Here is a 13,865-nt window from a genome sequence, read left to right as displayed (position 1 = left end):
TAAGAATAAAATAATACTCATTGATTAATGGAAGACACTATTACCTACCTAGGATACCTTACCTTAGGTAGGGGAGAAGGATTAAAGTTTTCAAAAACTAGGTACAAAGAGCGCGTCGGCCTTCGCACCCCTCTAAGCCCCTAGCGTCGCATGCCGATTTATCCTCAGGAGTTTGAAGGAGGTGTCTCGTTGCCCCCTTTTTCTTTTTGGGATTTCGAACGAATCGAGTCAATTCTCGCGCGTACCTATCTAGATCTAGATCCAATCAAATCTCAATCCTCTTCCCCTCTCTCTCTTTCTCTCTATAAACCAACCAACAATATTCATACCTAGTGGATGAAAAATAAAATAAATTGATGCATGCCTGAGGAAGCAAGCAAAGCTCTCTCGGATGGTTCAGAGCACCTGTGTTCCGTTCCGTGGCCCGCGCGGATGTGAAGGCGCTTCCGAGGCCGAACCCGAAGAAGTGGGCGGGGGGGTGGCTGGATTGGGTAAGGTATTCATTGAATTCATCTCATGCAGGGGAGCGCGCTGCCAAGAGAAGAAGCGTGGAAGAGGGCTGGAATGACTTGGAAGCGCAGGGATTATTTGTATGGGTGGGACGGGGCTGAGGATTTGCCGGGGGATGCGATGGATACTTACCGTTAGGGGGGGAGATGGGATGGGCAAGGGGAGACGAGAGCCTGGTGGGACGGGCGACGGGGGACGGCGACGGGGAAAGGGGGGAGGTTGGAGGTTGGAGGTTGGATGTTGGACGTTGGACTTCTTTTTTTTGTTTTGTTTTGTTTTATTTTTATTTTCATGTTGCTTTTATCTTCAGGTTGGTTTTTTTGTTTCTTTGCAAAACTGATATAGGTTCTTTTGCCCGCGTATTATCTTTTAAAAGGGGATTAGGTGGGACAGAAACTGCTTGGGTTTTGGATTGGTGGTTGGTGAAGAGAGGCAGGAAATTGTGGATGGACCCCATTTGATGCATCGTTCATGTAAGGGACAGAAATAAGTCCCCATCCACCTACCTATAGTGGTATATCAATCCCCCTCCTCCCTCACCAGCTAGAAGTCATCCATTCTCTTGGATTCATCTACACAGCTCTGGGTACATCGATGTTTGAGATGTGAAGCCGTGGGTTTTTGGTGAGTACTTCCCCCGGCGTCTTGAGATCTATGTATGTATAGGATCTCCATATGTCAAAACAGTAGGATTTTGTGTTGTTGGAGATGATGATAATGCCTGAGTATCATCACGTGATGCTAATCCCACCGCCATCAAACCCTCCCATGACAAGCGCCAATGCGATGTGCAACAGATTGAAACTTCCCTCCCTCTAGTGTCATGTGATGCTAATCAGATGCTAATCAGATCGCCATGAAAACCAGCGTCGCTAATGCGATGTGCAACAAACCTGGAACTTCCACATCACGGGCCCTGTATCACGTGATGCTAATCCTATCGACGTCGAAATCAATCTTCACTCATGCGATGTGCAACAAAATATACCGTGTCACGTGATGCTAATCTCACCTCAATCAAACCTGAACCGACCTTCAGCGCCGAGACAAGCGCTGATGCGATGTGCAACAAAACCCCCTATGTCATGTGATGATCATCTCACTGCTATCAAGAGGAAATGGGAAGTTGAGAGAGGAAACGTAGCGTTTCATCTTAAGAGATCCAAAGGTTCACTGTATAGGTACGGCCAAATGGTGGATAGCCATCAAGCTGGAGGCAGCAAAACAAAACACTCACTGTCGAGAAACAAAATATCGGACTTCCTAGAGTAAATGATAAGTGAACGGATCTTGGAACCGGTCTATACATTCTCTGTAAATGCCTTCCTTGACATGCTCAACGCCGGGAAATGAATTGGCTATAATAATATACACCTTTAGGCACTGGAACGGCTGTCTTAACAACCGTATAACCTCGTGCTCACGGCTCTATAACCATAGCCCTATAAAACATCGATTACAATGTTTATCCGTACGAGACCATCCCTTCTAATGTTTATGTTGTTTTCAAAGAAGGGGTCGTCTGTGGAGAGTTAGCACACGGGCCACTCACTAACCACCCTAACTGCGGACCGCTAAACTCTAACTTTAAATCCAGTGGATACTCCCACAATCCTCAGTCCTATCTTCTAGACTACATACCCTGCGGAAAACATCCAGTAACATCCATATGCGCCACACCGTCTCTTCTAGAAACTCGTCGGATTGGGTTTCGCTGTCCCTTGTGGCCAAGCATCGTTCTTACAGGTCTCCTCCCCCCAATTCGGCAACCTGTTCCAATAACTATAAAGCGCGTACCACGCATAGTTATCGGCATTTCCCTTCGCATTCGCCCAGTCCGGCGACCTACGCTTTCCCGAACCCTTCCCCGCAGTCTGTGCAGCTTTTAGGAACCCGATGTTGTCTGGCTGGTAGATGTTCAGCGTCCACTTTAGGTGGCATAGCTCGTGCAACATGATCTCCTCCCGGCAATCCATCAGGTCCAGGGTTTTATGGTGGTCGAAATCGGAAAGAATGTCTGGCAGGTTGGGGAACTTTGTGTCGTCGAAGAAACTGGGGCACAAAACTATGCTGGCACTGTGCGCGAAGACGTATTTTGGCTCGATAGGCTGGTCATTGCCGGCATTGTTGGCAATGGCATGAGCAGCTGTGGGACCCGTTCTGCGAGAATGTCAGTCGATCTGAATACGCCTACTTGGTGCAGCAAGTGAGCTTACCCGCAGTACGATGTCTTTTCATCCTGAGCTTTGACATTTCCACCTTTGTCACAGATGAGTCTCAAGGCGCCCTTGCCCTTCGCCCGATCATCAGGCTTCTTTGTAACCTGACTGTATATGGTATCGAACGACTTCTTGACCTGAGCAAGGCGGTTGTCCTGCGCGAACCACATCTGCGTATACGCCGGATCCTCGGCTGCAATATAATTCTGGTTGACCCTGATAGCATTACTACCAGTACCAGCAGGGCTGGGAAGACCCTTGATCAGCGCATCCAAGGCCCCAGAGGCCTGTTTAGCGAGCGCGTACGCGTTTGTGAAGGCCGTCATGATCTTCTGCCTGTCGTCGGTGTCGGTGCATGTCATGTCCCAATCAAACCACCGGTCTCGAGCTTCTGGGGGCTGGTCGACTCCGTTCTGGCCGAACGGTAGGATGCGCGAGCGGGGAACATTGGCTTTGGTAACAGGGTCTTGGTAGTCATCTTCCCCATCTGGGTTGTCAGGCGTTTTGTCAGCACGAGTGGACAGGGTACTGGAGATGTGTGGCTTGTCGATGACAACATAGCCCGCAACAGCAGCATAGAGAGAGGGTAAAACAAGTAGGAAAGGTAAAGACCTCATTGCAAAGGAGACAACTGACGAAGCTTTTATGGTATATTCGTGAAGGATTGATAGAGAATGGAGATCCACCAAAACCTCGCACAGGAAGAAAGGACAGAAAGATGGTTATATAAGGAGCACTCATACGCCTTGTAAGTCTTCTCGACAGATCAGAATTGCAAGTCCATGAATAGCATTATAGCACATTCCTAAGGACCAGCTGCATGACATGTTGCACAAGAAATCCGCATCATTCCTACCTACTCATGTCAATTGGTAAAATTCATATATTCTCAAGTTGAGAATCTCACAGGATTTATAGATGTTCTGATTTCAAGGCTAAGCCCTGCGGCTGAGAAGTTATTTGAGGATTCTCGCCCAGCGTAGGGCTGAGCTATCTTATCTTTGAGGTTACACGTACCTCCCGCCCGCCGCCAACTTCCTGACATTAGCCTTTCAGGCTGAGAAATTAATCAATCAATCAATCAACCGCCATTTCTGTCGCAATCTCCTCTTCTGCCGGTGCGCAACTCTCAGCCACTTTTCCTCTTCCAGGAGGAATATCATTGCACAAACAGGTGGGCAATGTTCAGCAGGCACGAATTCTTGAAATAGGTTTTGAAGGATGTGGGCAACACACAGTTTAGTAGGATGGTTCGACAATAGACCACTACCACTACGTTGTCCTTTACCTCGAGGAATATCGTCGTACATACAAGTGGGCGATGCTCAAGACGAAGAGATTATTGACATAGTATCAAAGGATGAAGGCAACACACAGTTTAGAAGGATGGTTCAAAAATAGCACCGTCGTCTGCAGGAATCAAGAGCAAAAGATGGCGGCCCCTTTATGGTAAGTATATATCTTCAGGAGGATCTTGAGCTGGTCAACGGTCTACCTTATTATTTCGTCTTTGTATCGTTCTCATTTCAAAGAATGATCTCTTCAATATGCGTACAAAACTCGAGTCTTATATCCTTTTCCGGCAGCTTGCTGTATACCTCTTCCTTTCAAGCAGCGGAAGGGCTGCTGCGAGACCTACTTCCGATGATACAAGTACACCAGTTGGTCCGACACCAGTTACGGAAATTGTTACTACCAACGGAAAAGCCATCACAGGTAAGTAGACTAGTCTTCGCAAGTCCGCAGGACACAAGCAGATATTCTTGTACATTGGGCGAGATGTGTCCGCCTTATAGCTATATAAAAGCTTTAGAAATTGGGTGCTCGATGCTAATGACTCTTAGAGGTCTATACACCAACAACAATAAGCATTAGCGGCTTAACACCACCAATTACCAAAGCCACTACAATCACACAAGTCATAACAAGCAATGGGGACACGGAAACAGTGGCTATCGCCATAGCAGCAGGCGCTGGTGTAGTGGGCGCTGGAGCACTTGTAGCATGGCTATACAAGCCCGTGCCAGGCGGTCTACCTGCGCCCACAACGCCGCCTTCATACCCAACCTCTAGTCAAGACAAGCCGCCAGATACCACATCGGTACCGCCAAAGACGACAAAAGAGGCAGCATGTCCCTTTACTCAAGTAAACCCTACAAAAGACTTCAAGCAGTACTCTAAGGATCCAACCTGGACGGGCGCAATTCCAAGCCTTACCGCCTCGTCCATAAAGGCTGCTTGCACGTCCATAGGTGCTAATAAGCAGCTCTATCGCGGCACTGATCCGAGCTACATCAATGCGCTTTCGGGCGTATTCTGCAAAAGCGATCTCTCCAAGGACCAGGAGAAAGATCTTGGGCCCGACGATCTTCCTGATGGAAATAGCTACAAGTCGTCGTCTGGACTCCAAGGAATTAGGATTAAATTTGACTTCAAATTTAGTAAAAAGAATGATGCTTGTTCAAAGAATTGCGTGGATGCTTATAACACCATGATAAAGACTTGTGAGTATATATCTCTGCAATCAGATATGCTTGCATTGTTGAAGACTAATGTTGAGCAGGCCAGTACGACTCTCATAGCTTATACGGCGGCGGCTCGCTCGTTCAAGGCTGCGGTACGTATAGCTTCAAGATTGACGCAGAGCCAAACACTAAGAAAGAATGCAACCCCCTTGACCCCCGAGGGCAGGAGTACAACTACGACTACCGGGAGTCGGCGATGCAGCAGATCCAAGATTTCTGCAACTCCGTTGATGGCAAAGAGGTCAAACAAAATGACAAGACGACGTGGATCGAGCCCAAGAACAAAAACACAGATTTCTTCTCCGTCGAGTACGCTGGCAACTGCCAGGGCTCCGGCACGTATAAAATCACCAAGGACAACTGCAACAAGTACCTTATGCAAACAGTCGACGATTGCGACACCGATACCACGATGTTCAAGCATGGCGGCACACTCACCGATACCGATAATTGCGGGCAATTCAAGTACACGCCCAAGAACTACGACGTGCCGGACTGCTACCCATCCAATAAAAACCACGGGTACATCACGGATGGCACGCACGTGCCGCTCAAGCACGACGTCGCCATGGACGCCATAACCCAATTCTGCGACCGCTCTGGCGGCGGACAGCAATACACGCTCGATCCCTCCAAGATCCCGTCGGGAGACTCCTGGGAGCAAGACTCGTGCACGGCCGCGGGGTACGCCGAGTGCGGGTACTTCTACAAGAACGACGGCAGCCGGGTGACGGCGTCGGGGGATCTGGGCGATGTGAGTATCCGGATGCGCGCGAGCTATTACGAGCCGCAAGGCTTTGTCTGCCAGCCGAAGCAGAAGTATGACATTCATGGACAGAGGTGTGAGGATGAACTGACAAAGCTCGTCGATGGATGGTGTAATACGAATTCGAGAGATTCAAAGGATCTAGGAAGCTTCCTCGAGAGTGGAGATTATGGATGCGTGAGGTGGGATATGTGGGCTGTGGCGACTCATTAAACGTGTCGTTACCTTGAAAAGTTTCGGATATCAAGCGATAAATCGATGTTGGAGTTCTAGTAGGAGTATTCTTTTTTTGGGCGAAGTGGAGTTTTGATAGGCATAAATGCTCTCAGGAGATAACGACTTTTTGGGCCGAGATTATGAAATTTACACAAAATTCACGGACTCGAGTTATTCATTCCTAGTTATTATAGTGGCTAGCATCTTGTGTTGTGAAGTACTCTGTACTGATCTTAACATTTGCATTGAACTATTCGAAGCGCACGAAGTCCTTTTGCTCTTTATTGTCCTGTGACTCCTGTCTATGTCTTGTCATGCTTTCAGCAGCATCTCGTGGTCCATTGCAGATGGTCTCTCTCAGCGAGCATTCGTAAGTAAGTCAATCCTAATATTCAACATACTTTTCGGTTTAGGACTAATCGCTTTGCGCAGACAATATCGACTTGACAAAGTTTGTAGAGAGCTCATGATTGTTGAAGAAGATATTAGATGCTTGCAGAGAGTACAGACCATCGAAGCAAAAGGCACCAGAAATGCCGAGAGGGTTTTATGAAAATGACGCTCTATGAGAAACCAGTGAGCTATGAGACTTTGAAGGATTGTAGATTATTAAAAGCCAGGTATACGTTCAAGTATATAGGCAAGACAGGAGTGTTTGGAAAGTATGACACGAAAGGAACCATCCCATTTAACTAGATGTTAGAACGATAGATTGTACTGGGCCATTGTGTCTTCGAATATAGTAGTCAAGTTCATGTAAGGGCAAGCTGTGGTTGCTGGGATAGTCGAACGAACTGGCTCATTGCCTCTTCGGATATCGTAAAATCATACCCCATAAACAAGACTGCTGGGCGCGGGGAGTCATTCGACCATTCGAGGGCAACTCCTCTACTACTCAAGGAATCTTCGATCTTCATTTGTAATGCCTTGATGGCTGTCGTGTGCTCGAATGCCGCTGCCGTCTCGTTCCCTTGAAGGAAGCCTCTAAGAGAGACGCTCTGCAATGATTCCCACTTCCATTCTCTCTCCGTCGAAAAACATGGCCAAAAAGCATTCAGTATCATCAGCGATAGACGTGAGCGATATAGATGAAGGGCAAGTTCGTAATTCCGACCAGTACCACACGTGCTGGGAGTCCTTTGGATATCCCGCGCATAGTCAATGGCCAGCGATTTCAGACTTGATACGACTGACGCGACCAAACCCGCTAGAACAAAGATGTAGTGCAGGTGCTCTGTACAATCCGTGTCCATTCCGCTTGTTTCGAGCGGCGGTATCCGTATCTCGAGATGCTGAAGCGACTCCAATTTTCCAACGAGCGGCGCAATCGTTGACCACATAGGTCCTGGGAAGATAATACCGACCTTTATGCGGGTTGTATCTATTGTGCCATGATCAATCGATGTAAGGCGCCATGCAGAGTTCCAACAATCTTTGTTGATTTCCTCCGGCATAGGGGAGCCATCAGGGACTTGTCCTTCTTCCTGGAGCGCATCGAGACTCAGACTTTGAAGCTTTGCCACGTCTATAGAATTGAGGATGTTTGCGACGAGACTGTGGTGCATCCATCCCGTGAGCCTCAGCTCTGTCACGTGAGGAAATAGGAGGGGTGGAATCTGGCGGATATAGGGATCGAGGATCTCATCTCGTCGGAGTGATGCTAGATCTAGCCTCGTCACATTCGTGAGACGGCTGAAGGTGGCCCAAAGCTGGTAGTCCATCTCCGCCAATGCATCCTCGTTGACTTCACGCCAGATCAGGGTCCAAGAGAAGACGCGGACAGCAGTTGCATACTCGGGGCATTCTGTCATTGTTCGCAAGAACGAGCGCTGCCGAGACACCAAGTTGTGAGGGCGCCAGAAGTCGTCCGTATTTGCATAGATCTCTGGTCGCAGTTCGTCTTCGAACTCGGGCAATCGTCCAAGATTATGCGAGCTGAGATCGACCTCTCTATACAGCTGCGGAATGCATCGTGGACGTAGAGATCTGCTGGTTAAGCTAAGATTGTGAAGCGAAGTCTGCTCGCAACGTTCGAGGATGAGAAGAAAGATGTCATCGGGACATGTCAGAAGACGAAATTGCTTGGACATAATGCAGGGGCAAGGGAAAGGATACCAAAAGAGTCAGGAAGCTGTCTCCTGGCTTACAATGTGGTTGATAGAGACACGAGATGTCTTTCGAGAATGATAAGAGTGAGACTCAGTCGCCAAGTGGCAGCTGAACAAAGGGCGAACGGGTTGGTTGATTAATTGATACAGTAAGGTAGGGATAGGTAGATACTGAGCGCAATAATGCTTAGTAACTCGCTACATCCCACCAATCTCTGTCCCTGCTTAAAACTTCAAGGTAAACTCTTCTGCTCTGTAAAACGAGTTGTACTTCTATAATACTGCTAGGGGTATAGTGATTCAGAAAAGGGGTCTTGAAGAATTGATTTTTATCAGGTTAATATTATTCCTTCCTTTGTCTATTTGTAGCTGCTTCTACATCAATAAACCTTTATCCCTATTGTTTAACAAATAAGGCAAGTGAGATATATTTTGAATAGCCGGATATTTGATTTCTGATGCTTAAAGATTATCAATGTAAAACAGTACCTAGTGGCAGGTGGGGCTTTGTGACGGTTCGTGTGGAGGGTGGAGAGTTGGAGGTTCGTGGTTTGGAGGGAGTGGAATATAGGTGTGGAAAGCGGGGAGAGGAGGGGGGCGATACTGTTTTCAGTACATGATCATGGAAGCCAACTTCTACTTCTATCGAATTCTAGTCAATCTCACATCTGTTTAGCAAAGAGGAAATGAATCATGTTGTTCAATAGTCTTTATTTCAGTCATATCCAAACAGGAAGGATATCTTCCCTACTAGGGATTTTTGGAAGCCACGCTACGGTCCCCCAAACACCATTGATTCATGCCACCTCAAGGAAGTTCATGATCATATGCATCCTAACCATACCAATATACCGCCAGCCCAAGCATTCCCAAAACTCCTGCTTTTCTCTCCAGAGTACAAGAATCAAATTAGGCCGTACTACGATTCCGGCGTCGGGTCTTAGACTTTCCCAGATGCATTGTTACCAGCAAAGTCCTCTACAGCCGGCTGTGTGGCCGGAGTTTCTTGACTTGTAGGGGGTTTCGATTCTGGGAGTGGCGGGGATTGTAGCGTAATTGGTTTCTCAACAATATAGAGAGCCTCGTCGTCATCCTCCAGATAGATTTCCCCCCGTTGAAATTTTGGAGTAGAGGATGTCGCTCTTCTATTCACAGTCAGCATTGCCTTTCCTAAAGGAAAATGGAAAAGAATTAGGGCAGCACTCACAAAGAATTAAACTTCTCCCAAGCCTCCATCGCCACCACTGCCACGAGGAACAAGACCACGATGCCCACGACTATAAAATCGCTATATTCCTTTGCCACCAGAGTCGGCTGTCGTAGTCTCGCGTGCACAGTCATAATTTCCCCCATACCCCCAGAGCATTTCGTACCGGGCTGAAGGAGTCGCCCGCGCGTGATGCTTTCCTTTTCTCCATTTACCTTGCTTAATCGCAAGGGCAGCGCCCAATACCGGATGGCATCTATCTTGCGAAGGTGGGGTAATGCACTGGTTGGTTTGGCGGCCTGCGCAGCGGGAGCACTCGATGGAGAGGAAGGGTGAGGTTCTGATGGATTCTTCAGCGCGGGGTTTGCGAGTGATTGTAGGTAGGAAGACACAAGGGGGTGGTCGGCGCTGAGAGATTGGGATGGTTCGGAGGACAGAGGGGGTGTCATTGGTGTGTTATTGAATTCTTCTTTGTCCAGGTGGCGATCTGTTGCTTCTGATGCGGCAGAGAGTTGATGCGAGGGGAAATGGGGATTCGAGAATTGGGTTGGTCGATTCGCTAGTTGAGGACGCGAGGAGAGGATGGATTGGCACCAGAGGCTCTGGCAGTCTGGGGGGAAAGTGATGGGAATTGGCACCGCGCATGTGAGGTGGAGGAATATGAAGAGTGAGAGAGGTGACGAGGGCTTCATGGCGGCGACTGACGACCAGTAATTATGATACAGCCTAAAGGGGGAATATCCTAGACAATCGAGGATAGATGTAGGGATGGGGCTTCAAGGCGTAGTAAAGACAAAACGACCACCTTATAAGCCCAGAGTCCTCGGCTTCTCACTGACTGTTGGGAAGCGTATGTCACAGTTTCATGTATTCTCTTCTTATTCAGTAAGGAAGAGCGTGAATGATTGAAAGAGAAACGATCCAAACAAGTATTTAGAAGGAATGTATGCAAAGCGAGGCGGTGACCAACAGGTGTAAAATGGACGGAAGAGAGCAGCAGTCTAGATGTATACTTATACAACTAAGGGGACCGTCTCGAACTCTATTTAAATACGGAGCAGCCTTTCCCCGTAGGGCGATGGGCGATGGCCCTGCAGAGCTTAAAGTGCCGCCACTACCAAGAGACCCTGTGCCGTACGGCTATATGGGAGGGAGCCCCTGTCTGTCCCCACAGTGACATTTATGGTGACATTCCTCTGGCTTGTCGATGGAGCAGCAATGATCGGCCCAGACTACTACTGAGCACACAGTGACACCACTCCTGAGGAGGCAGAGTTACGGACTCCGTAGAATCCGCATTCTGGAGGCAGCAAATCGCGGGGCTTGGAGCCGTCACTCCAGTCTTTGTCCCTCTCGCTCAAGTCTCGAGAGTCGAGAGCTATCGTTGGGAATGCCTTCTCGAAGGTTGTGGCTTGAAGAATCGCTCTGTGCACGCCTTGACGGCGACCACTCTACAGTAGCCGGCTTTGCACCGCCCTTGACTCTACGGCGTAAATCCATGATCGGGTCAAGAACGCTTTACAGCCTTAGAGTTCTCCTTCTCTTTGACTGTCCAGGTCCCCTCATTACCGTACCATGGACCTCATCACTGGGTCCGTCGTCGCATGCGCAAAGGTGCATTGCCATTGCCAAGATCGCTGCGATCGCACGTGCTGGCTTGGTAAGTTGGGGGCTCTGGTACGGGGCTTAGGGCTGCTTGGCAGGACTTGTCTTTTACCTTGTACGGAGTAGTTTCGTGTGAAAGAAACGTGAAGGTCAAGGGCTCTATTCTGCGCACGGTAGGTTTTAACGCCCCGTACCTTGCGGGCGCAGGTCTACGCGGGCATCATTCCTTCGTGTTATCTTTGGCTCATGCTCAAACTGCCAAGCCAAACTGTACGGAGGATCTATCAGCGACGACATTCCCGGCTTTCTTTATTGCACCGCCGGCATACACCCCGAAACACCTGCGGCTTACGGCCCGTCGATGTTTGGTGTCGAACCGATCCGTGACATGCCCGTTGAAACTTGAAGCCTTAAGGATCCATATTCCTTCTTCGTCCTGCCCTCGTGCTTCGTACAGTCGCACTGAACTTGTAGCAAGGATAGACCGAACGAAATGTTACTCCGTGCGCACTACGGGGTAATAACATACCCACGCCGCAAGCAAAACAGAACACTGCCACTGTGACAACCACGAGAGCCGATAAATGCCGCACTGGTGCCAGAACCAATTGTCAGCAACAACGTTGATCCCTCGTTGGTGGTTTGATATCTTTGATATTTACGTATAAGACTAAAGTCTTCTAAGTAGGGCTCTACGGGGAAAAACTTACCTCCGTAAGCACTAATAAAATATTCATCTACCCTGTATCCGACAACGGCTATGCTCAGTTCCTGCGCCTCTTCCTTCAGCGCTGTGTAAGACTCGTTTTCTTGGCTTCGGCATAGTGGCAGCTCTTTGTGATCTCAAAACGTTGTTCATACTGCCAAGGAAGGCGGAGGTCGTCGACCGAAGGTTTTCAGGGGCTCTCGATCATGTGCCGCAGCCGAAGATAGATTGAGATGATCTGGAGCCCGGCTTCTGGAGAACGGGGGGTGTGGGTTTCAAGTCAGGGACCCTTGCAATAAGCATCCAGACGGCTTTTTTGAGAGCTCGATCTTTTGTTGTTGCTTGAGGAATCCAGTCTTTTGTCGTCCCCAATTCCTACAACCCCAATTCTTTTTCTCCAATCGTCGCCCAAAGCTCTCCATCCATCCCGCAAAATCACTCAATGCTCCCTCACCCTTCAACTTCTTCACTTCATTCTCAATCTCCGTCCTCATAAGTTTTGAAATCTCCATTCCTTTTTCTGCACTCAACTATTATCTTGGCCCTCCCCGAGCGCTATACTCTTCCTCTCTGCATCCGTCATCTCGCTCCCCTTTTCTTCTCCCGGCCTCTGAATGATATGGAAATGCACATGCGGGACTGTCTGTCCAGCTCCCTTTCCTACCCTCACCATTGCCCATTAGCACTTACTATGTCATCTCCCCCATACCCCACTCAACTCGTCTATAAAGACACAAGAGTAGGGAAATTGCTTTACCATTTGCCTGAATGACATTCCAATCGCCCTCCTAACCACCCCATAAAGCACGCATGACAGCTCTACTAAGTACGGGAAGCCAGAACCTAACGGTAGCCGCCTTAGTAGGCGTCAGATCCATGATCTTAGAGCAGTGGGTACGGGGAGCGAGGACACAAGGTGACCGCGGGAGAGCGGCGCGATGTCGAGGAAGCCGACGAGACGGGTGGAGAGGAGGATGTAAGCGGACCCACCGGGGGAGGTGATATTGTGGGGTGTGAGGAAGGGTTTGCTGCGGAGACGATGAGGCAGAATGGACACGACATTTTGGAAGGAGATCCTTGAAAGGAAATTTTGAGGCTTGGTAAGATATCGGCAAGATGCATCTTGATGCTGATGTTCCAAATGCCGTTAGCGGCTTTATCCCCCACTCCCCAGGTACTTCATATAAGGTAGACCGCAAGGTTAAATTCTGACCTTCTTAATCCGCTACTGTCTTTTTATTAGACCCGCAAGATGCGAGATAAAATCCGACTCAGGATTGAGGATGAGAGCATGCTTAAAAAAGGGAGTTGGGGGCGCATCGCACAATCAGACGGCGTACAGCTTTACAGCCCCATGCTCCAGCTTTGCAGCTGAGGGCATTGAACGTACACAGCGGAGGCACTCATACAAAATCCTTCCGGTCAAACCTCGAAGCTCTTCTCTGGGTAATCCACAAGGAGAACCATTGCAGGCCTTCTGTGGTGTGAGCATCGCAGTGCGACCTTCCATCTCACAAGGGGTTAGAGATTCAATCAAGCATCGTGCCATCTCAGCCCGACTTTTGAGAAAAGCATGGTCACCATGCTGCATGTCGGAATCGAAGAAAGGGATCAGCCAATAATCTCATAAGCCTTGCATTGATTCATATGACTCTTGCTTCGGAGGATGGACGACAGGAGAACAACCACAGAAGATTTCTCGGAGGTAACGCAAGCGTGTTCACCACAGATTCCATTCATAATAGGATCCAGTGTCAGGTCGTATGTCACATTTGATGCAAGTTGCATGATGCAGACCTATTCTAGCTTCGTGTCCACCTATCTTCAGCTCTCGACTGTGTGTTCTGGAGACTTACATCCACCTTTCTCCCTTTCTCATTTACGCTCGTTTATTTATGTGTCGCTCCCTCTTCTCTTTAGTAAATCTCAATGTCTTGGTCTTTATTTCGCCTATTTTGTTGACGCGGAAACAACTTTTGTTGACGAGGGAACAACATCAGACT

The 13,865-nt window shown here is 48.6% G+C and overlaps 6 protein-coding genes across 6 annotated transcripts; 2 read left to right on the top strand and 4 right to left on the bottom strand.

The window, feature by feature from the left end:
- The first annotated feature begins 425 nt into the window (after positions 1-425).
- M430DRAFT_169347 (hypothetical protein) lies at positions 426-1,046 on the top strand. Its single transcript, XM_024863557.1, has one exon. It carries the CDS (start codon positions 657-659, stop codon positions 969-971), a length of 315 nt encoding a protein of 104 aa, XP_024718301.1. The 5' UTR covers positions 426-656; the 3' UTR covers positions 972-1,046.
- Positions 1,047-2,119: 1,073 nt separating this feature from the next.
- M430DRAFT_44250 (hypothetical protein) lies at positions 2,120-3,477 on the bottom strand. The gene is made up of 2 exons (XM_024867684.1): positions 2,727-3,477; positions 2,120-2,670 (listed from the first exon to the last, which is right to left on the bottom strand). The coding sequence occupies exons 1-2, from the start codon at positions 3,344-3,346 to the stop codon at positions 2,199-2,201; spliced, it is 1,092 nt and encodes a 363-aa protein (XP_024718300.1). The 5' UTR covers positions 3,347-3,477; the 3' UTR covers positions 2,120-2,198.
- A 750-nt stretch (positions 3,478-4,227) lies between these two features.
- On the top strand, positions 4,228-6,438 carry M430DRAFT_44249 (hypothetical protein). The gene is made up of 3 exons (XM_024867683.1): positions 4,228-4,445; positions 4,574-5,233; positions 5,293-6,438. Exons 1-3 carry the CDS (start codon positions 4,277-4,279, stop codon positions 6,231-6,233), a joined length of 1,770 nt encoding a protein of 589 aa, XP_024718299.1. The 5' UTR covers positions 4,228-4,276; the 3' UTR covers positions 6,234-6,438.
- A 550-nt stretch (positions 6,439-6,988) lies between these two features.
- M430DRAFT_30015 (hypothetical protein) lies at positions 6,989-8,326 on the bottom strand (the record flags this gene model as incomplete). Its single annotated transcript, XM_024865926.1, has 1 exon — positions 6,989-8,326. The coding sequence occupies one exon, from the start codon at positions 8,324-8,326 to the stop codon at positions 6,989-6,991; it is 1,338 nt and encodes a 445-aa protein (XP_024718298.1).
- A 747-nt stretch (positions 8,327-9,073) lies between these two features.
- Positions 9,074-10,532, bottom strand: M430DRAFT_44247 (hypothetical protein). Its single transcript, XM_024867682.1, has 2 exons — positions 9,552-10,532; positions 9,074-9,489 (listed from the first exon to the last, which is right to left on the bottom strand). The coding sequence occupies exons 1-2, from the start codon at positions 10,241-10,243 to the stop codon at positions 9,285-9,287; spliced, it is 897 nt and encodes a 298-aa protein (XP_024718297.1). The 5' UTR covers positions 10,244-10,532; the 3' UTR covers positions 9,074-9,284.
- Positions 10,533-12,736: 2,204 nt separating this feature from the next.
- M430DRAFT_36472 (hypothetical protein) lies at positions 12,737-12,986 on the bottom strand. Its single transcript, XM_024866935.1, has one exon. The coding sequence runs from the start codon at positions 12,922-12,924 to the stop codon at positions 12,745-12,747; it is 180 nt and encodes a 59-aa protein (XP_024718296.1). The 5' UTR covers positions 12,925-12,986; the 3' UTR covers positions 12,737-12,744.
- Positions 12,987-13,865: the final 879 nt, after the last annotated feature.

Source organism: Amorphotheca resinae (assembly GCF_003019875.1).
Source record: "Amorphotheca resinae ATCC 22711 unplaced genomic scaffold M430scaffold_10, whole genome shotgun sequence".
Taxonomy (NCBI): domain Eukaryota; kingdom Fungi; phylum Ascomycota; class Leotiomycetes; order Helotiales; family Amorphothecaceae; genus Amorphotheca; species Amorphotheca resinae.
This window is presented reverse-complemented; position numbering and strand designations above follow the sequence as displayed.